General features: G+C 41.1%; 1 protein-coding gene across 7 annotated transcripts in view; it reads right to left on the bottom strand.

The window, feature by feature from the left end:
* The window catches only part of arid1b (AT-rich interactive domain 1B), a 717,990-nt gene that overhangs the window by 9,379 nt on the left and 684,087 nt on the right, over window positions 1-24,524 (bottom strand). For all 7 annotated transcript variants that reach the window (XM_072507646.1, XM_072507663.1, XM_072507657.1 and 4 more), the window contains 4 exons: window positions 24,164-24,314; window positions 19,336-19,455; window positions 18,565-18,661; window positions 8,466-9,249 (listed from right to left, as the gene is read on the bottom strand). In XM_072507646.1, coding sequence (XP_072363747.1) covers window positions 8,466-9,249; window positions 18,565-18,661; window positions 19,336-19,455; window positions 24,164-24,314 — 1,152 coding nt within the window. The remainder of the gene's footprint in view (window positions 1-8,465; window positions 9,250-18,564; window positions 18,662-19,335; window positions 19,456-24,163; window positions 24,315-24,524) is intronic.

The raw sequence follows: 24,524 nt of genomic DNA on the forward strand, positions 1-24,524 counted from the left end.
ACCTCCAGTTGGTTAATCTTTCCTCATGGCTTAAACTTTTGGAGTTCAGGTATCATTCCAGTAAATCTCTGCTGCAAGGCCAATATACCCTTCCTAATGTGTGGTGTCCATAGAATTCTAGGTTTGGTCTAACGAGGGCCTTGTATAACTGAATCTTGACTTATATGTAAAGGTCAGATCCTATTAACCCTTTATTGTTTTCTGATTGTTCATGCCATTTTAACAATCTATGTACCTGGACCCCCAAGTAATTTTGGACCTCCACTATTTCGATCTGTTCACCATTTGTAATTTGTAATCAGAGAGCACAGATTTAAGGCCAAGGAGCAAGAGGCAACATTAAGAAACTGTTTTTTAAACATAGTAGGTTATTGTTAATTTGGTGAAAGAAGATTCAATTGTAACTTTCAAAGAGGAATTGAATAATTACTTGAAAAAGAAAGATTTGCAGGGTTGTGGGGAAAGAGCAGGGGAATGGGTCTAATTGAACAGTATTTTCAAAAAGGTTAAAGTGGGTCAAATTACCTCTCTCCGAGCTGTATTATTCTAAGTTTAAAAAAAATAAAAGGACACACATCAGATCGGTCACTTATTTACAACAAATGGAATCCCCAGTTGGTCAGACTAAAAAAGTTACAATTTTCTTTTAAATGGGCCACAAACAATACTATATTTTCTTAAGACAGGGTACACTGAGGCTTTTGGTGTTTTGAGTTTTCATTACAGGAGAAGATCTATCTAATTTGTAGGAGCTCTTTTTGGATATCAGAAAAGCAGCAGTTGGGCAATATTGTATTAAATATGGGAAGTGGTAAATACTTCATTAAATAAGTAGCAAATACTGCTATAGGAGGAACAGGGACCCAAACTGAGCATGTGCACATTTTAAGTTATGATGGATAACTTTACTTCCAATTGTAGTTGAGGAATGTGCATATGTTTTACTGGTCATTATGGGCAGCCAAAGTCACTGCACTGGTCACAAAAGATTGTTACTGCTTGATGGCAAACTGTATCTGGGAACACCTGCAGAAACATAGGGCACGGTTCAATTTAAAAGAATCACAATCTGCCCTGGGCAGGAATAGCAGGGTCATTGCCAGTGCAAACTCACTATCTAACGGCACTTTTGTTGCTATTTCGGTCGCCGAGGCTGCACTCAATGAAATTTCCTGCACTGAGGAGCTCCGGGCGCTCGTCGGGGGTAAAATGATGCCCCGATCTCTTGACCCAGACACCACCCCTCCTCCCCCCACCAAGGCCCCAACTCACCTTTGAGGGTCCTTGAGACCCCCCCGCCTCCCAACTCACACGGGCAGGGCATCCCCGGGTCTAATCCCCGGCATGGGCAAAATACCATTCTGGCACCTTGGCACTGCCCATGTCAGCTTGGCCGACATGGCACCGACAGTGCCAGGGTGCCAGCCTGGCTGCTAGAGGCAGACCATCCTTACACTGTGCAGACCACCCGAGAGCCACCGATCACCTGAACAGTTCCGCCGAGTCCCATTTGTGGGGACCAGTGCTAAACGCCGCCCGGCTGGGGTCTCTCGGCAAGGCCGACATAGCCCAGGCGCTGGTTCAATCTGACATCGGCAAAGTTAAGTGACTTTTAAAATTCACTTCACTGTGCGGGTCTGGGTCCTGCCCATTGTGGGCAGGATTCCAATCGTGACGTCTCGCGAGATCTGGTTAAATTTCACGAGATGTAACAATCGTCGGGAATCCTGGAGAGGTCTCTCCCGGCCGTGTCCCGTCCTGATTCCGAGGGGATGCGGCTGGTAAATGGCGCCCATAATCTCAGTGAATGGCAGCCAGACTTGTGAGACTGAATGGTCTACTTTACCAAGAACAACAGAAAAGTGGAACTCTCTCCCACAAATAGCAGCAGGTACTTGCTCAATTAATCAGTTTAAATCCGAGATGGATTAATTTTTGTTTGTAAGGGGCATTACAAGATATGTAGCTAAATTGAGTCAATGGAGTCAGGAAACAGATCAATCAGAATCTCACTGATTGGCAGAAAGGTTCAAGGGATTGAACGGTCTTCTTCTGTTCCTATGAGAGGATTGTGAAAGTCAGCTATCACATTGTTGGTTTAAACCATCAGGCTCAGATGCCAGCCTGCTCAAGGTAACATCTAATCTCAGGGTTAGCAACAACAGGTATTTATCAGCTGACCCAACAACCGAGAAATAAAATGAAAGATTTTTGCAACTGAAGTTACTGGTGTCAGATTGTTGATAGCATTGTCTCTAAAAGCAAGAGTGTTATTGGAACCGACTCTATAAAATAAATAGGGTAGGAATTTAGGTGCCACTATTGCCCAATTGAGAGTGCTTTTGTTTAGACTAAGCATGTAATTAAGCTATTGGGTTGAGCAATTTAGACAGGGTTGCAGAAAATCAGATAATAGGCCTAAACAGGCTGTGAAAATTTGGTCTTTAAAAAGCTCTAGAGCCTAAGGCCAATTCTGATGAAGATGCATGTTTTGTGTATAAATTCTTTGCTATTTACAGAAATAGATACATGAGTAATCAAACACAATTGTTTTTTGTTTAAGCAAGCTTGATTAGGCCATGGCCATTTAACATTAAGGCCTACATCCTTCAGAGACCCATCCGTTAATTAACTAGCTACATGAACAGAGTATTCAATGCCATGAACAGCAGTGCAAGTTAATATCGGAAACACTGAGGCCGTTATTGCTTAGATTTGTTTGGGCAATGGTATTCAAAGTTGCTCTACACTTAAGCAATTAACTGAGTGTTACCTTTTCCATTCTGATTGTTCAAACAGAGTTTTTAAGTTGAGATATGGGATGTTATATACTAAAGGATATCAGATTGCATCCTCATGGTGATGAAACACGTTTTTTGGTAATCTAATGCAAGAGAAAATTGCTCTGAAAAAAGCAAAAGCAGTTTCAAAGGAATATGAGATTTAGTGATGCTGTTCTCCATACTCTTGCAGTTAGAGGGAAGTCATGAATTAGCCTCAAATGGGGATATGGAATCATCAGGAATCTTGGGAGAGACCTCTCCCGGATTCCACCGGCCGCACCCCGTCCTGATTCCGGCGGGACGCGGCTGGTAAACTGCGCCCATAATCTCATTGAAAGTATGGGAGTAGATCATAAAGTGGCATTGTGCATTTGAATGCCATTGAAGGGGTGTTCAACGTAAAAACTGCATGGCTACCAAGGGATATTACTGCAAATTCCTCAACTACGTTTTACAGATAGGAGAGATAGCAATACCTAACATACCTCTATAAATACCATTATTTTAACAACATTTATGAATTGAAGTGTTCCATGAGAATTTCAAAGAAAATAAAGGACAGCAATGACTAGTAAAAAAGACCTGATGTAAGAATTATCACATGCAATTTCTTTACAAGGAATCAGTTATATTCAAAGCATTGCATATACCTTCCAGTAATCGAATGGTATATGGGAGGAAGAGGTGAGCAATATACATTAAACAAGCCTGAAATCCACCATAAATAATCATGCACAAAGTATCTGTTGTCACAATATGGACTGGCAAGAGGATAGGCATTAATTTGGTAGTGGTTCAGCAACTAAGGACAATATTGCACCATCTACCATGGCAGAGGCATTGGGCAGATTCCATCTCCACTACTGGACACTGAGTATTGCCTGAATAGATTTAAATGATAAAAAATGGAAAGAGGCTCGAGTCAAGCATAAAGCATGGCTTGGTTGGGTCTAAACTCCGGTTTCTGTGTCGTATATCCTATTTAATCCTGTAGGTAGACTGTAGAAAGGAAGATCGACATGAAATATTGCACGTTGATAATACAGACTGCTTCATTTTCTATCCATTTAGGTGTGGAGAGAAGACAGGAAATACAGAACGGTGCTATCTTGAGCAGATCCTTTCTTCTCCGTACAGTTATATGCATAATATGATCTTGAGAACTCAAGTGTCCGATATTATCGTGAAATGTGTTACTGTGCAAAATTTCACAAAGCAACTGTAACTTGCTTTTACTGATGTCACAAGCTGAACCTTGCAGAACTTGCAGTGTGTAGAAGGCTGGAGAAGCAGTGTCCGAAATTATAAGTACTTAGCATGATTATCAAAAGATATTCAGCATCAACACTTGATTTGTGAAGGTGATAAATTCTTGCACAGTAATGTAATTCAGTCCCATTTTAAAGTCATACATTCAATCCTCATTTTTATGCATTACCACTATAAATTCCTATATCCAAATTTATAATAGCATCGCTCATATAAACTTACATCCTCTGTCAGTGGCAACGTTGCAGCACTTCCATTGGTTGGAGAGTGGAACTACAATACAACAATGAGATACATGACCAAGCAATGTTTCAGAGATGTGGACAAACTCGCCTTCTCTTCTTCAAATAGTGCATGTGATATTTTATGAATGCCTGAGGAGCAGATGGACCCCAGTTGAAGCATCCCATCCAAAAGACTGCACCTCCGACGGTACAGTACTCTTTCAGCTCTGAATTGGAGCATTAACCTGGATTATGTGTTCATGTCTTGAGAGTGGGACTTGAACACACAACCTTTAGACTTGAGAGATGACGGTGCTATTACTATAGATTTTGGCATAGACATTTATAATGAAAAAAAGCTGACAAAAAGTATGTGCAATATCAAGATAGCAAATATATTGATATAAAAAGGTACAGGGAGAGTTAATTCTGACAGAGATCTCTTACAGTCAAAGCTAAATTATTAACCATTGTTAACAGGGAATCCATTCTAATGCTTTTCCCAAACAGTAACTAGCCCCAGGCTCCTCCCGATACCACTTCATATCAGAGCACTAAATCTTAGATGCCAAGTTTTCAATCATATACACGAGGTGTTGTCTTGTGGTAAGGCTAAAAACAGAAAACTGCATCAGTCACATGAACGATAAGTGGTACGGGTACATTCTCACTCTCTGCCTTTTTCTTCCTCTTTTCACAAACGTAGGATTTGCAAATTTTAACTTGTGATGTCTAGAGAAAGACAGCTACGGAGGCAAGTGCTCTTATTTTTACGCTCAGATTTTCTATCTCATATATTCATTGCAGTGAACTTTGGCAATATTTCCAAATTGAGAAACTTATATTTATATAGTACTTTTATGTCTCAAAACCTGACATCACTTCATATACAATTAATTACTTTGAAATACAATGACAATGATTATGCAGCCAAATGTGGCAGCAACGTTTGCACAAATATTCCACAAGCACACAAAACGAATCACCAACTCTTTTGAGTGCCATTGATTAAAGGAGAAATATTGGCTAGGATGCCAGGACATTTACTGTTCTTCTCGAGTATTGTCTTGAAACTTTTATCTTTAGCAAAGACAAACACGGTCTCTGGTTAATACCTCTGTCAAAGGAAACCGGTTGAATGTCGTACGTGCTGAATCCTCTAGCATAGGATGTCAGGCCATAGCCGCTTGATGGAGAGGTGAGAGTGAAACCATCTGAATGCACTAAAACTACAATGTTCATGCATGAGAGGATGGTTCTGCCGACAATATAAAACTGGTGATTGCAGCAAACTTACATTTTCAGGGTCACTCCAATTGCAGTTTCTTAAAAAGTAAGACTTTTTGACCAGCTTTCACAAATGAATAACAAGTACAGGTGAGTGTTACATGAAAGCTGCTGCTATTCATTTGAGGACCATTCTCTCATGATACATATATTAAACATAAAAGTGCCTTTCTAGTGCCAGAGAATGCTAACATAGATGCTGTAGGCACTAAGTATTTATTTGAAAGCCGCAGCTGCTTGTGTGGAAAGGAGGGAAAGACCAAAGGGTGGAATTCTGCATTTAAATTATTTCAAGCCATGAATTTCTAAGGATTCTGAAAACATACATTTCAAAACAAGTACAGTTACATAAAATTACGTTAGCAGTCACAATTAGAGCATATGAAAGGTCAGGATGAGAAAGGTCTGAAGAAGTCATATGCAACATGAAACGTTAACTCTGTTTCTCTCCCCACAGATGCTGCCAGACATGCTAAGTATTTCCAGCACTTTTCTGTTTATGTATGTGAACAAGTCAGTCAGTTACTCAATGCTCATCCCTGTACTGTAGCTGATATTTTGACCACATTTTTTTTCAACACTAAGTCAGTTCTGGGGAATCTTGCTGAAATGTTTGACTTCACAAGTATTGCGAGTTGGGACAATTTCATTTGGGGTTCAGGAGAGTATTTAACAACTCCCAAAGATTTAAGAAAGAAAGACTCTTTGAGAAGAATACATGATCTGTGGCTGAATAAATACGTTCAGGATGGTATCAAATTGAAAGAAACACTGTACAAATCTGCAAAGAATAGTGGTAGATCAGAAGGCTGGTGAAATTTTAACGAGCAAAGAATGATTAAAAAAAGTGAGGGAGAAAGAAGAGTACTAGAGAAAGCTAGTTACTAATATAAAAACAGATAGCAAAGTTTCTACAAATATTTAAATAGGACAGCAAGTGTTGATGCTCAGGAGAGAGAGTCTGGGGAATTGATAATGATAAACAAAAAATGGCAGAGGCGCTGAACAGGTATTATCATCACTGTAAAAGACTTGGAAAACTTCCTTAAGATTGTTGCAAGTCAAAGAGGGGAGGAACTTAAATCAATCAGATCACTAAGGGAAAGCTATTACACTTAAAGGGTGGCAAGTCCCCAGGATCATATGGTCTGCAATCTCGGGTCTTAAAAGAAGTGGCTGCAGAGTGGCAGATGCATTGGTTATAATCTTCCAAAATTTCTTGGATTCTGAAAGGGTTCCAGTGGATTGAAAAATAGCTAACGTAACAACTTTATTAAAAAAAGGCAGAAGACAGAAAGCAGGAAACTACAGGCCAGTTAGTCTAACATCTGCGCGAATCTATTATTAAGCAAGTCATAGCAGGATTCTTAGAAAATCATAATTTGATCAGGTAGAGTCAACATGGGTTTAAGGGAGATAATATTTAACTTAATAATTAAAGTTTTCTGAAGAAGTAACAAGGTGGATAAAGGGGAACCTGCAGATGTGGTGTACTTAAATTTCCACAAAAAAAACATTTCATAAGTTGCTACACCGACGGACATGTGTAGAGGATATCTTGTCAGCATGGATACAGGATTGATTAGCTAACAGGAAACAGAGAGCAGGGATAAAAGGCACTTTTTTCACGTTGGCAAGCTGGAATTAGTGGAGTGCCACTGGGCTCAATGCTGGGGCCTCAATTATTTACAATCTACATCAATGATTTGGAGGAAGGGACTGAACATATGATAGCTATATTTGTCAAGATTGGTAAGAAAGTAAATTGTCAAGAGGAGGTAGAGAGTCTGCAAAGGGATATGGACAGGTTAAATAAGTGGGTGAAAATTTGGCAGATGGAGTATTATGTGGGAAAATATAAAGTTGTTCATTTTGGCAGAAAGAATTCAAAAAATAATATACTTTTAAAATGGAAGGAGATTGCAGTGATACAGAGGGGTTGTCTTCCTACATGAATCATAAAATGTTAGTCTGCAGGTGCAGCAAGTGATTAGGAAGGCAAATCAAATGTTGTCGTTTATTGCAAGGGCAATGGAATATAGAAGTAGGGAAGTTTTACAGCAGTTGTACATGACATTGGTGAGGCCACGTTTGGAATACTGCATGCAGTTTTGGCCTCATTTGAAAAAAATATATATTTGCATTTCAAGCTGTACAGAGAACGTTCACTTGAGTCATTCCTGGGGTGAAGGGCTTACTTGATGAAGAAAGATTGAACAGGTAGGGCTTATACCCATTGGAATTTAGAAGAATGAGAGGTGAACTTATTGAAGCATACAATATCCTGATGGGACTGGTAGGATAGATCCCGGGAAGATGTCCTCATTTGTTGGGGAGACTATAACTAGGGGGATATAGTTAAGATTAAGAGGTTCCCTTTAAGACTGAGATTACGAGGAATTTTCTCTCTTTGGGGTCGTTAATATATGCAATTCTCTTCTCCAGAGAGCAGTGGAGGCTGGATCATTGAATTTATTTAAGGCAGAATTAGACAGATTTCTGATTGACAAGGGAGTCAAGGATTATCGGGGGTAGGCAGGAGAGTTGAATTGAGACCACAACCAGATCAGCCAGGACCTTATTGAATGATGGATCAGGCTTGAAGGGCCAAATGGCTTACTGCTCTTTCTAAGTCCTATGTTCCATATGTTAAGCAGAAATTTCAGTACACAGTATACGTAGAATCCACCTGGCACATTTTCCTAAATTTTATGATTTGACAACAAAACATTCATTGCATGTCCTGCTTAAAACAAATCACAATGTTATATCACTTGCAAAATTCTCCAAATCCACCAATTGAATATCTAGTGTGTTTTAACATCCAGTCAATGAAAAGTACTGGTAATATGTACTGAAGTCAAACTTAATTCAAATGGACAAGTGTTCTCAGTTTACCTACCAGTGTCTTTTGAGGTAAGTTTTCGTCTTGCTTTTAAGACTGGTTGTGACGCTTCCACTGAACCGGGAGGGAATGTAATTTCCCGCCTGACTGGAGGTGGATGATGTTGTGGAACAGCGACCTGAGAGGCTGGAACTGGAGGGCCAACTTTTTGCATCTTCATGGCTGACAGGTAAGGGGACTTGTTGGGTGACATTCGGTTTTCTAGAGAACGCTGAAAGGGAGCTGGACTGGGAGCCCTGGAAATGTGGTTTGGCATTGAAGGGTGGCTCGGATAGGATGGCTGAGAAGGTCGTGTGATAGGAGCCGTGGGAGCTGAAGACATGTATGAAGGCTGACGCTGGTTAACATGAGAAGGCCATTGACTTTCATGATTCATTCTCTGGTCAGGTAATATCATTTCATCAGTGCGATTCATCCCTGCATATGGCGATGCCTGCGGAGGTGCACCAGCACCTTGCCTATTTGGGTATGGGTATGGTACATCATTCCGTGATTGCCACATGCCCTGCTGTGGCACTTCAGTGGAGGGTACTTGCATTGGTCCTCCCATCATTTGTGGTGGTATTCCATGCTGCTGCATTGGACCTGGGCCCTGCATTCTGTCTCTATTGTACGTTAATGGATACTGGTTTTGCATTGGTCTCCTGTCTGGTCCAGAATAAGTATTTCCATATTGGTTGTACATTTCCTGCTGTTGATTGCCATATTGCATGTTGTACACGTCACTCTCATGGCGCTTTGGTGGGGGACCATACATGCCATCCATGGGTCGTTTATAATTCTGCGTGTCAAGACAAAAACAATGATGAATACTGGCAAATGCAGGACTATCACTTTACTCATTAAAGGAATGTTGCACCCTACAAATCAATCTAATGTTTGCTAGGAATAAAATCTAAATTCTGACCATGATGCACATTTAGAAAAAGGGTATTTCCTTAAGTATCATAGAAATGGGAACCCTGTAGCTCAAAGAAAACTAGCCACTTTGCAAGTCAGTTTAAAACAACCAGAAGGATGTGTAAGGGTTCAAAAACTCATCAAATCAAAGTTGCTGAACTTCAAGAGATAAACATCCTATTTTCTTTGCTGTCAAATTGGAGAGCGTACTGTATACTGAAGAGAAACCCTACAACAATTAATCTCGATGCCTGTCAGAGTCATTACAGCACAGAAGGAGGTCATTTGGCCCATCATGTCCATGCTGGCTCATTGTAGAGCAATCCAATCAGTCCCATTACCCCATCATCCAAGTTAACAATCAAATCCAAATGGGATGCAAGTTTAGAGGGAGAACTTTTGATTCAAAATCCCACATTCCCATTATGGATAGCAAGATGATAAGGATAAAAAGATACGAGTTTCAGGTTGGGTCTGATCATTACTATGTTATCCAGATGATGGGTGTAATTGGGGGTTTGTTCAATTGAACATGTAGTAATTTCCAATATAGAACTGTCCAACACAAAGAAAATTTGCTGGTCTTCTGAGTTCAGTTGTTTCCATAGCAGTTCCCAAATGTTATGGGCCAGGGTTTAGAGAACCCCAAAGTGTATCATGGAGTTCACCTGACCCACAACTTTTAATAGATTGTGGTATGGGGAGCACACGGCCCACTCTACAGGTATGGTACAGCAGAAATGGAAAAGTATTTTTTAAAGCAAAACAATGTTTATTCTATGAACTCAAGTTAACCTTTTTAAAACATAGTGAACATCTTAGCAACCATTAATTCAAATACAACCCCCAAAGATTACAACACTAAGTAAACCTTTCAGCTTTCCTTTTTAACATCCATACGACTTAAAAACAAAACCTTTATCAGAAGCACATCAGGTTAAAGTCACTATTGAAAACATTTATAATTCTGAATTCACCAAATGATAAAGAGATAGTCTTTTGATGGCAGAGAGAACAGCAGTACACCTGCTTGGTCTGGCTTCAGCTCCAACACTGAAAACAAAACTAAAACACACCCTGCAGCCTGCTCAAAAACGAAAGTAAAAAGCTGACAGACAGCCCAGCTCCACCCACTCTCTGACATCACTGCAGTAGTAAACACCCATTTCTTAACGGTACTCTCACTAGATATTTATATACACACCCATTTATAAACACCCATTTCTTAAAGGTACTCTCACATGACACCTCATTCAAGAAAAAAACCCCCATCAACCTCAAGATGGTTTCATTTTTCACCTTGTCACTATCCTTAAGAAATGCACACAGTAAATATACTTTTTTGTTTAAAGAAAAACAACACATGCAAACAGGTACAATAATATAGTCCATTTTTGTTCTCCTTCCTCCAACTTAAATCCTTCTCGATTGACAGTCTCGTTGAACAAGAAGGTCTCTGCACGATCTGTCCATTTCTCTACGTCTCGGCATTTCTCTTTAAAGTCAGATACTTTAGTTCAATCTGATCACAGAGTCCCTTGTAATTCTCCAACACATGAGCATTGGTTATCACAGCTTTCAGGCAGTCAAATGCCTGTTGAAACTCCGCTGTCCATTGAGATTTTCGACGTTTCTTCAGCAAGTTCATCAGTGGAGCAATCACGCTACAAACCTTTTGCACAAATGTTCGATCAAATTCACTCATGCCAAGAAATCCCGTTATTTCCCTTCGTCTTCAGGGTATCTGAAACGCCTCAATAACTGTTGCTTTCACATCCCGTGTGACCGTTCGACCCTGTCCATTTGTATGGCCAAGGAAAGTGACTTGGGCTTTTCCAAATTCACTTTCGGCTAGGTTTATCACCAAACCGCCTCCTGAAGTCGATCAAATAACTCCATCAGATGTTTTAAATGTTCTTTCCATGTCTGGCTGAAAATTACCAGATCGTCGACGTATACCGCACAATTGGGTAATCCTGAAACAACTTTGTTACTTAACCGTTGAAATGTGGCATAACTTCAAATTGGTATATACCATCTGGAGTCACAAAAACTGAAATCTCCTTCGCCCTTTCGGATAAAGGTACCTGCCAGTAACCTTTAAGTAAATCCAGTTTGGAAATAAAAGCTGATTGTGCCACTTTCTCAATGCAATCCTCCCACGTGGGATAGGATAAGAGTCCGTTCTTGTAACTGCATTAACCGTTCTATAGTCCACACACAACTGTTGGGTACCGTCTGGTTTAGGCACCATCACTATGGGTGAGCTCCATTGGCTGCAACCCACTTCAATTATGCCATACGCCGCCCCGACCCCCGCACGCGTTTCTCCCACCCCCCCGAAGCCAGCGGCGCGCGAATCGCACCGGGCCGCACGGAGAATCACCGCAAACGGCAATTCTCCGGCCCGGATGGGCCGAGTGGCCGCGCGTAAACTGCCTACTCCTGCCGTCACCATCCACACCTGGTCGCTGCCGGCGGAAAAGCTTCCCGTAACAGCCTCCCCGAACAGGCGCCGGAAGGTGGTGACTAGGGGCTTTTCACAGAAACTTCATTGAAGCCTACTTGTGACAATAAGCGATTTTCATTTCATTTCATTTCATCGCGAAGGCTTGGGGGGCGGCCTGTGGGGGTGGGGATGGGGCTCCATTCCCGGGGGGGGGGGGGGGGGGCGGGCCTCTGGAGTGGCCTGGGTATGCAATCGGGACCAACCGATCGGCGGGCCGGCCACTCTGTCGGCGGGTCTCCTTTCTTCCGCCGGCGAGCCTGGATCCATCCACCATGTTTGTGCAGGGTAGCCTGGGGAGGACAGCCACCGCGCATGCGCTAGTTGCCGCCAGCCCAACTGCGCATGCGTGGGACCTAAGGCGCCGCATCTTTTACGCGCCGCGGGGTCTCTGATACCGCGCCTAGGCCCCGCCCCCGTAAATCGCACGATGCCCCTCCTAGCCCCACGGAGGGGAGAGAATAGGGGTCTTGGAATGGCCGCCGACTCCGGAGTACAATACTCAGGTTTTTACTCCGGCGTCGGCACTTAGACCCCCGTTGGGAGAATCCCACCCTTTATCTCCACTGGCAAAACTACGAACTTTGGATTTCCTGTCCGCTATCCGTTTCATCACATTTTGTGCAACTTTTACATGTTGTCTAGCCAATTCACCTGCTCTATTTACTCGTTCCCTAAAATCTGACACGTAATCCAATAGTGGAATTTGCGATTTCTCACTCACCAATCTTTCCTTAATCAATTTAAGTGGTCCTCTTACCTCATGACCAAAAATTAGTTCAAAAGGACAAAATTTGGTTGATTCATTAGGTGCATCCCTAATTGCAAACAGTACAAATGGAATTCCTTTATCCCAATCCTCTGGATAATCGTGACAATAAGCCCTCAACGTTATCTTTAATGTCTGATGCCACCTTTCTAACGTTCCCTGCGATTCTGGATATTACGCAGTTGATTTAAATTGTTTTATTCCTAAGCTATCCATAACATCTTTGAATAACATCGAAGTAAAATTTGATCCTTGATCCGATTGTATTTCTGTGGGTAGTCCATATCTAGTAAAGAATTTAAGTAACTCCTCCACAATCTTTTTAGCTGTAATATTACGTACTGGAATGGCCTCTGGAAACCTAGTTGTCACATCCATTATAGTCAAAAGATATTGATTCCCACTTTTCATTGTAGGAAGCGGTCCTACGCAATCAATTAGGATCCTTGTAAAAGGTTCCTCAAATGCTGGAATGGGTATTAAGGGCGCTGGTTTTATCACTGCTTGAGGTTTCCCTATCACTTGACATGTGTGACATGATTGACAAAATTTAACTACATCTTTATGTAGTCGGGGCCAATAAAAATGTATTTGTATTTTAGCTCGAGTCTTCCTTATTCCCAAATGACCTCCCACTGGTACCTCATGTGCAACTCGCAACACCTCCTTTCTATACCCTACTGGCAATACTACTTGATGAACTTCTGCCCACTTTTCATCTGCCTGCATATGTAAAGGTCTCCATTTTCTCATCAAGGCATTACTTTTACGGTAATAACACTCTGGTATACACTCAGATTCCTCTTTGTATATGCTTTCTGATACATCCATATTATTTCTATATCTTTCGGTTGTAACTCCACCAATTTTCCTGAACTAAAAATATCCGCCTCATCCTCCACCTATTCTTGTTCTTTTTCAACCATCTGATCAAAAATCGTTTCTGATAATTGCACTTCAACTTCATCTTCACTCTTTGATTTCTCCTCTTGTCTTAACCTGCGACTTCTTTCTCTATTACTCCTACTACCACTTCACCACTCTTCACTGGACTTTCCAACCTTACCTTATATAATTGAACACTACTCCTCTCATCCTGAATTCCACATATTACCACCTTTTCTGGCAACATTCTTCCCATAACTCCTCATCTCTTACCATTAAAGATTGACTAGCTCCCGTATCTCTTAAAATTGTGACTTCTTTACCTGCTCCTCCTGATACACACGAGTAAACTTCACCCACACAAGTAAATTCTTTAAAGAGATCTAACACCTTCTTATCAATCACCTCTTGATCAAGCTGTACAATCTTTTTCACCTCCTTCGCTTCACTTGGGCTTTCCTTTACCACTTTAACAAACCCCACTGTCTTATCCTGTTTTACCACATCAGCCTTCCCAGTGCTTTTCTTCAACCACCAACACTGACTTTACATGGCCTAGTTTATTACAGTGAAAGCATTTGAAACTTTTCACGTCTCTTCCACCCTCCTGGATTTCTTTTTTAATCTGAGGTACACTCTCTTTATTATCTCCCATCAGATCACCTTTGCCCCTGCCACTTGAGTATCTCTCATGTCCCCAGTTTCTATTCCTCACAGGCTGAAACTGATGTCGGAAACCAAACTTTGATTTATGAACTAATTCATAATCATCTGCCATTTCTGCTGCTAATCTCGCAGTTTTAACCCTCTGCTCTTCTACATGAGTTCTCACTACATCAGGAATTGAATTTTTAAACTCCTTCAAAAGTAAAATTTCTCTGAGAGCTTCGTACGTTTGGTCTATTTTCAAAGCCCTTATCCACCTATCAAAATTACTCCGTTTGAGCCTTTCAAACTTCATGTATGTTTGACCAAATTCTTTCCTTAAATTTCTAAACCTTTGTCTGTAGGCTTCAGGCACTATTCATATGCATCTAAGATGGATTTTTTCACCTCCTCATACGTCCCAGATACTTCCTCCGGTAGTGATGCAAACACTTCACTAGCTCTACCTACCAGCTTTGTTTGAATCAGTAATACCCACATGTTCTGTGGCCATTTCATTTGTTTAGCTACCTTCTCAAATTAGATGAAAAAGGCTTCTACCTCCTTCTGATCAAACCTTGGCAATGATTGGACATATTTAAATAGATTCCCACCAAGCCTTCGACTTTGACGCTCTTTCTCACTATCCTCATCACATTCATCCAATTATACATTTCCCTTTATGTCTGCCACTTTTAACTGACTGTCATGTTTCATGGCCATTTTCTGAAGTTCAAACTCTCTCTATTTTTTTCCCTGATCTGTATCTCCCTTTCTCTTTCTTTTTGTTCTGCTCGGGCTATTCTTTCTTTTCTCCTTTCTTCTCTCTCCTTTTCTTTTTCCTGTCTCTCATTATGCTCTATCTCTTTCTTTTTCCACTCTCTCTCTCTTTCTTTTTCCTCTCTTTCATATTCAAGCTGGTTTAATTCTTTCTCATGTTCCATTTGTTTAAGTTGTAATTGAATTTTTGCCATTTCCAACGAGTCAAACTGTATCTCAGGCAACTTTAAATGCTTAGCCACCGCCATAATTACCTCATCTTTTTGCATTTTGTCAGGTAATGTTAACTGCAATGCTTTTGCCAAATCTAACAGTCTGCTTTTAGTCTTTGTCCGTAAGGTACTGCGTGTGACCGTCTCCACCTCCAAAAACATCTGAGCCTCTGAAAGAGCCATTATCCACAACACACTCCCCACTTAAACTAGAATACCACACCTGAAAAGCAACCACAATATGCTTACCCCTCACTGTCTTTAAGTTCACTAAGCCAATCCAATAGATAGACTTTTATCCCCCTCAAGCCCCCAATTTGTTATGGGCCAGGGTTTAGAGAACCCCAAAGTGCATCATGGAGTTCACCTGACCCACAACTTTTACTAGATTGTGGTATGGGGAGCACATGGCCCACTCTACAGGTGTGGTACAGCAGAAATGGAAAAGTATTTTTTTAAATCAAAACAATGCTTATTCTATGAACTCAAGTTAACCTTTTTAAAACATACAGTGAACATCTTAGCAACCATTAATTCAAATATAACCCCCAAAAACTACAACACTAATTAAACCTTTAAGCTTTCCTTTTTAACATCCATATAACTTAAAAACAAAACCTTTATCAGAAGCACATCAGGTTGAAGTCACTACTGAAAACATTTATAATTCTGAATTCACCAAATGATCAAGAGATAGTCTTTTGATGGCAGAGAGAACAGCAGTACACCTGCTTGGTCTGGCTTCAGCTCCAACACTGAAAACTAAACAAAAACACACCCTGCAGCCTGCTCAAAAACGAAAGTAAAAAGCTGACAGACAGCCCAGCTCCACTAACTCTCTGACATCACTGAAGTAGTAAACACCCATTTCTTAAAGGTACTCTCACTACAGATATATATATATATATATATATATATATACACACACCAATTTATAAACACCGATTTCTTAAAGGTACTCTCACATGACACCAAGTGGATATCATGTCCCTCATGGTATTCAAAGAACTTAACCTGGAGTAACTATCCATCAGTGACATCATGTAATACAAAAGGGATCCAATAGAAACTTTTTTTTGTGCATGAGAGAAAATTGGCATTTTATAGACAGTGGTTTCTGCAAACATTCCCTCCTCTTTAAGGAGAAACATTTTGTTACTTAAAGGGGAACTAAGGGACCTAGAGGGTTCATGTACATAGATTTTTGAAGATGGAAAGATATTGAGAAAGTAGTTAGCAAAGCATATGGGATCCTGGGTTTTATCAACTAGAGGCATTGAGTACAAAAGCAGGATAGTTATGTTGAATCTTTGTATAGCTTGTTTGGTCTCAACTAGAGTATTGCAACCAGTTCTGGTCATCATTCTTTAGGAAGGATGTGAGGGCCCTTGAAAAGGTGCAGAGGAGTTTTGCAAGAACGATTCCAAGGATTAGGTAACTACAAGATCAGGTTGGAGAAAGTGGAATCGTTTCCTTGGAGCGAAGGTTCACTAAGTTGGTCCCTATAATGAGATGATTGTCCGACGAAGAGAGGCTGAGTAAATTGGGCTCACATTATCTAGCTTAAAATAAAGATAGGTAATTTCATTGATCCAAAAAGGAGTTGATCGGGTTCACGCTGGAGGATTTTTTCCACAGTTGGAGAGTCTAAAACACGGGCACAGTCTCAGGATAAGGGGCCAATTGTTTCGGACTGGTTGAGGACAAATTACTTCACTCAAAGGGTTGTGAATCATAGAATACCTACAGTGTAGAAGGAAGCCATTCAGCCCATAAGTTTGCAACGACCCTCCAAAAGAGCACCCCACCCATGCATGCTCCCCGAACTAGCCCCGCAACCCTGTAACCCCACCTAACCTGCACATCTTTGGACACTAAGGGGCAATTTAGCATGGTCAATCCACCGAACCAACATATCTTTGGACTGTGGGAGGAAACTGCAACACCTGGAGGAAAACCACCCAGACACGGGGAGAACGTGCAAACTCCACACAACCAGTCACAAGGGCCCGAATTGAACTCAGGTACCTGGCGCAGTGATGCAGCAGCAGTGCTGAACACGGTGCCACCGTGCTGTGAACCATTGGAATTCTCCACCACAGAAGGTTGTGGATGCTCCATTGTTAAATACACCCTAAATTTGGGATAGACAGATTTCTGGTCTCTCAGAGAATTAAGGGATATGGGGCGTGGGTGGGAAAATGGACTTGAAGCCCAAGATCAGCAATGGTCTGACTAAATGGTGGAGTAGGCTTGATGGACCATATGGTCTATTCCTGCTTCTATTTCTGTGAGCAAAGGAGGTATAGAGGAAATTTAATATCGGTGTACAAGATCATGACAGGTTTAGATAAGATAGATAAAGAAAAGCCGCTCTCATTCGGGCACCTGTTCCAATTAAGTCACCACACTTTAAAATTGATGTGCAGGCAATAGAGAGAATGCAAACAAGATAAACAAGAGTTGTTCCAGGAGAGAGAGACTTCAATTATGAGGATAGATTTATGAAGCTAGGCTGTTCTCCTGAGGAGAACTGAAGAAAAGGCCGAGAGGAAATTTATTTGATGTGCTCAAAATAGTGAGGAGGCTGGGCAGAGTAGATAGAGAGAAACTGTTCCCATTGGCAAAATGTTTAAGAACCAAAGGACACTGATTTAAATTGAATGGCAAAAGAACCAGAGGTGACATGAGGAATAACTTTTTCAGTCACTGAGTGGTTAGGATCTGGAATGTGCAGCCTGAGAGTGTGGTGCAGGCAGGATCAATCGTGACTTTCTGCAATGCTGTGGGGGAAAAGAAGGGGAGTAAGATTAGCTGACTAGCTCTTACAGAGAGATAATACAGGCATGACAGGCCAAATGGCCTCCTCCTGTATTAGGTAACAGTGCAAGGAATCGGAAACACAGATCTAAGGTTTTGGGCAATAGATACTGGGAAGATGTCAGGAAGAACTTTTTTATGCAACAAATATTAATGACCGACAACTCACTGGCACCATGGGTGTGATCAATGATTTGAAGTTAAATTGGATTGGTACTTGAGGGAAATAAACTTGCAGAGCTATGGGGGTAGAATGGGGGAATGGGACTGACTGGATTGTTCCACCGAAAACCAGCAAGGACTTGTTGGGCTGAATTGACCTCCTCTGTGCCATAATTACTCTATAATAATTCTGCAAAAGATCATTCAAATTTAATGGGTAATTTATTTAGGAGAAGGTGTTTTTGTGAACAGGCAGCTTTCATAACACGTAAATATCATGCAATTTGATAATATTAAAACACAGCAGCTGTAAGATAATAAAGAAGGAAATGTAATAATGTCTCACAATCATTTAATTTATTTTAAGTATGAACTTCATGGTTTTATTTTTGCTTTGTACAACTATGACAACTTCACCTGCTGCTGTGGATACATTCCAGCCTGATGACCTCCATATGCTGCCTGTCCTGAAGGGGGACCTTGCCCTGGGTATTGTTGCCCATAAGGATCGTGCCTGTAACAGAAATGTATTAATACAGAGTTCTGCATATTTTCACCTTGGGAAAGAGATACTATTCCTAGCTGATAAAGTAAATTAATTTGATTGCAGACCAAAAATTGGCATCCATAATTTTAACAAAAAGTTTGCTATTCATAATTTCAGTTAAGGGGGTAGTTCTGGCTCAGAGAAGATAAACATGAAAATTCTAATCTTCATAGTAAATTGAAAAGACTATTTATACTTACCAAAAGGTTAGCAGATAAAATATGTACTTAGATAAAGAGAATTCATATCAGCAGTCAAGCAACTTGATGTTAACTGTTGATGCAGCATGAACACCTCCAATTAACACCAAATGTTTTAGCATGATGAGCAAGGTGCAAAATTCTTATCTTGCGATCACCTATAGTTATTTACACTGAGATGTTATAAGCAGCATGTGCATGCAGTGAGAGTTTCAACACGTCACCAAATTAAAACAATTAGCCTGGGTGAAAATGGTGTTTTGTACAAACTTAGATTTAAAACCCTCAGAATGGATGGGTCAAACAGACACTCCAGCAACAATGCTGATCCACAATATGTTCATGGCTGGCAAGTGGAATGAAAATGGCCCCTTTCTCATAGGACTACACCTCAAATGTCACAGATGTTTTAACAATCAGTTCAATTAATACCAAATTTACCTTTGTTGTGCAGGGTAGCGGTTTGGGGAGTACATGCTTGGGTCACTGTTTGATGGCATCATGTTAGACTGACCTCCTGGAGGTCCCATACTGCCTTCAGGACCCATCCCATGTTCAGGCCTAGAAAGAAAACAAGATAATTTGTTTTTCTTGCTTTCAGTTTTAGTTACAGGGTAACAAGTCGGATATTCTCTGTTACTAGTCCATGTGAAAAGTAATAAGTTACAGAATAAATTCTATTTCAATGAATACAATACAAATAATTTTTTGTGATACTATACTCAGCATTCAACCAAGACACTTCCATCAGATAAACCTTCTTATAATTTGAATCCGTTCAACTTTCAGCCTTCAATTCTTGGGCTCCCTCTGTCTCTAAGGTACTTGGGTACTTTTTCCATCAGCCTGACTCTTTTTCTTACTCTGCAAACTTCTGATACTTTCTAAACTGCATTGGTTTGCATTTATACAGTCCCTTTAACATAGGCGTACAACTCAAAACCCTCCACAGAAGCTTTGGATGTTTCTCAATGACTCCCTTATTCTTACTTCTTATCAATGGCTTTATCAAGAAAATCACTGCCCTTCATGGTGACAAATGCTGAAATACTGGCCAATCTCCAATAGTATTGCTCAAGAGCTACTGAGGGACTAATCAAATAGAGGGAGAAGCAGGCCTGGGCAGAAGTCATTACCGAAACTTAAAACAACGGTAGATTGTGGATTCAATTTTGGGATGCAGAGGTAGCAGGGCTAGATGTTGGGGTGACATACTGATTTGTAAAAGGAAAGAAAAGAAATCTAGGCCTGGAAGTGACATGCATGATGAGATTTGGGATTGGAGTGCCAGTAGGTAGGGTGGAAAGTCCTAGGGTAGGTTTTGGATCCCCCCGTTTGTTCCTGCATCACTTTGATGAAGTAGTTGATCACATGAGCATTTTATTCGTTGGAACATATACTAATTAACTTACTACAGAAACTGCCACATTCAAAGAAATATCATCAACAAAGGTCCAGGACAGCGGTATCTTTTGCTGCAAAATGACAGTATTGAATGTTTTGGGGCAATGCCACTAAGGAGAAAATTAAAATTAAGGAGAAACGACTTTTGCAGTTTGACAGGCGAATAAAGCACAAAACAACAAATTAAAGAGATAACTAATGAAAAATAAAACTAACACCTAAACTCAGTGGTCATGACACTGACAACAGGCACTGGAACCAAGTAGACACCAAACTACTTGAACATATATATTCTAATCATCAAAATGAGGTAAGAGCAGTCACCGTCACTGACAAACACAATCACTGCCCAAGACAATCAACTAGAAGGGATTTATGTAATATAGGAAATTAGGACATATTCTTTTAGTCTGGCACACGGGTTCAAATCCAGCCCACTTGAACGGATTTTTAAAAAATCTGTCAGCCACAAGGGTGATACAGTAAATATACTTAAGCATTCAAAACCCCCTAGTGCATGAGGATCCACATGAAAAGAATAGAGATTTCACTCATGTCAAGAAACTTTATAATCTAGTAAATGGAAAATTTTAGCCTGTTCTATTAAGTGGTGTTCTTGAGACTAAATCACTAAGTAGCTGACTTTGCTATATCATCATGCAGGCTAAACAGCAAAAGCAGCATGCTACAGACAAAGTTAAATGAGCCCACAACCAAGGGATCAGGTCAATCCTCGGCAGCCCTACATCATCCAGATGTTAATGGGGGTGGAAAATTATACAACAGGAAAACGCTCACCTGCCATCTCCATCTTTAACCATGGAGAAATCATATAATCATAGAAATTACAGTGCAGAAGGAGGCCATTCGGCCCATTGAGTCTGCACCTTCCCTTGGAAAGAGCACCTACCTAAGCCCACATCTCCACCCTATCCCCGTAACCCCACCCAACCATTTTGGATACTAAGGGCAATTTAGCATAGCCAAGCCACCTAACCTGCACATCTTTGGACTGGGGCTTTGTATAGCTGAAGCATGACTTCTACTCTCTTGTATTCTAGTTTGTTAGATATAAAGGCCAGCATTCATTAGCCTTTGTGATTATTTTCTGTAGTTGTTCATGATGTTTTAATGACCTACGTACATGGGATCTCCAAATATCTTCGGACCTCCACCATTTCTAATTGCTAACCATATAGAAAGTATGTCAAGGCCTGGATTCCATTAGCCTTTCTGATTATTTTTTGTACCAGTTGATACTAAAAAGGTTATGGGCCCTGACAACATTCTGGCAATAGCACCAAAACCTATGGTACAGAAGTTGCAGTATCGATAGCCAGGCTGTACCAGTAGAGCTACAACACAGGGGTCTAACCGATAACGTAGAAAATTACTCAGGTATGTCGTGTCCACAAAAAGCAGTACAAATCCATTTGACCAACTATTAACCCATCACCGCCTCTTGATCATCAAAGTGATGGAAGGTGCCACTGAAATTGACATCAAGCGGCACTTACTAATTAATAATTAATAATCTTTATTGTCACAAATAGGCTTACATTAACACTGCAATGAAGTTACTGTGAAAAGCCCCGAGTCGCCACACTCCGGCACCTGTTCGGGTACACAGAGGGAGAATTCAGAATGTCCAAAATACTTAACTGCACGTCTTTCAGAACTTGTGGGAGGAAACAGGAGCACCCGGAGGAAACTCACGCAGACACGGAGAGAACGTGCAAACTCCGCACAGACAGTGACCAAAGCCAGGAATCGAACCAGGGACCCTGGAGCTGTGAAGCAACTGTGCTAACCACTGTGCTATCGTGCCCTGCACAGGAACTCAGCTTGAGTTCAAAGGAGTTTGCAACCATCTTCTGCCAGAAGTGCTGAATGAATGGTCCTTTTCTTCTTCCTCCTCTGGTCTCTTATCACGGATGCCGTTCTGCAGCCAATGTGAATCGTGCCACATGGCATCAAGAAACAGCTAAGTGCACTGGCCCCAGCAAAAGCTATTGGCTTTGAAAATGTCCTGTTTGTATTGTTGAAGATCTGTGCTTGGAAACATTACTGGAACCTTGACCAAACAGTTTCATTGCAGTTACATGACAATGGGAAATTTGGTTGGTAATGTTCTATCCTTAAAAAGCAGGACAAATCCAATCAGCCAATTACTGCCATATTAACTACTCCCAAATAACAGGAGGAGTCAAGATTGAGGGGAAGGTTCACAGGTTATGTTGAACTTATACAAGACACTAGTTACACCTCAGCTGGAGTATTGTGTACAGTGTTGGTGCCACACTATTGGAAGAATGTTGACGCATTGGAGAACATGCAGAAGAGGTTTACAAGAATGACAAACCTCAGTCATGAGGAAAGATTGAAGAGGTTAGGCCTGTTCTCCTTGGAAAGAAGAAGGCTAAGAGGAGATTTGCTATAGATGTTCAAAATCATGAGGAGGCTGGACAGAGTAGGTAGGGAGAAACTGTTTTCATTTGTAAATGGATGAAGAGAGGGCACAGGTTTAAAGTGATTTACAAAAGAAGCAAAGTGATGTGAGAAAAACTTTTTCACACAGTGAGTGGTTTGGGTCTGGAATGCACTGCCTGGAAGTGTGGTGGAGGCAGGTTCAATCGAGACATTCAAGAGGGCATTAGATGATTGTTTGAATAGAAACAATGTGGAGGGGTACGGAGAAAAGGCAGGGGAATGGCACTCAGTCATCATGGACAGCCAGTGCAGACACGATGGGCCAAATGGCCTCCTTCTTCACCGTTCTGTTTGCTGATTTGTAGTCTTCAGCTTGACTCACAATGCCTCAGATAAAATGCTGTCATGTGGCAAGACCTGGACAACATCCAGGCTTGAGCTTATAAGTGACAAGTGAAAAATGAAATGAAAATCGTTTATTGTCACAAGTAGGCTTCAAATGAAGTTACTGTGAAAAGCCCCTCATTGCCACATTCCGGCGCCTGTTCGGGGAGGCTGGTACGGGAATTGAACACGTGCTGCAGGCCTTGGTCTGCTTTACAAGCCAGGTATTTAACCCATTGTGCTAAACCAGCCCCATGTCAAGTAATCAAGGCACACGTGTTGGGCAGTGACCATCTCCAACCATCTCTGATTACATTTAATGGCATTACCATCACTGAACCCCCATCAGCAACATCCTGGGGTCACTAGTGATCAGAAAGTGAACTGGGCCAGTCACAAAAATGACTTGGCTACTAAAGCAAGTGTGAGGCCAAGTATTCTGCAGCCCACCTCCTGACTTTATACACTCCCTCCATCATCTACAAGGCATGTGAGGAGTGTGCCGAAATATTCTCCACTTGCCTGATGGTACACAGCTGTAGCAACAATCAAGCAGCTCACTATTGAAGGCGAAGCAGTCTGCTTCATCAATTAGCCAAACACCCAGCTGCTCCATCACTAGTCTCCTGGGAATACAACATGTATTATCTACAATTTGTCAAGGGGTCTTCGACAGCACCCCTCAAAGGCTATAAATGCATGGGGATACCATCACCTCCAAGTGCTGTGCATACACACCATCCTGAATTGTTGCTTCATCATTGCTGGGTCCAAATCCTGGAAATCCCTACACAGCAGCATTGTGGGAGCACCTTCACCATATAGACTGCAGCGGTTCAAAAGGATAGCCCATTACCATGTTCTCGTATCGGTTGGGGAAAGCAATAAATGTTGGTCTTGCCAATGACGTGAATATCAAGAGAATGCATTAAAAAAAAATTCTTGTTGCTTACACGGGGAACAAAAAGATGTTTCATTCCTAGCTTTGGGATACTTCACCTTGTCAAAGTAGAATTATTATTTTGATTCAAAAATTCTCACAAAGGTTTACCTTCTCTCATAGCCAGATCCATAAGCATACTGCTGCCGCTGACCCATATTCAAGTTAGCCATTCCTCCTGATGGAGTACGGTTGTACAGATCCTGAATCCCACTATTAGGCATTACTCCAGGAGGCATAAAAGGATCATTACTTCCAGGCACTATGGTGAAATACGTACCGTTAGTTTAAAAACAGTTCATGATGGCAGAAATACTAAATTAGTTAAAATACTGCTCATGTAAAATTGATTATAAATTAGTTCAGCTAATTTGTCTCCATATATCCCATATACAATAAATAATTATCTGATACACAGAATAGTTTTAGAACAGACAGAACTGTTATCTTTTAAAAGTCATGATAATATTGA

The sequence above is a fragment of the Scyliorhinus torazame genome, chromosome 1 (assembly GCF_047496885.1).
Source record: "Scyliorhinus torazame isolate Kashiwa2021f chromosome 1, sScyTor2.1, whole genome shotgun sequence".
In the NCBI taxonomy this organism is placed as follows: Eukaryota; Metazoa; Chordata; class Chondrichthyes; order Carcharhiniformes; family Scyliorhinidae; genus Scyliorhinus; species Scyliorhinus torazame.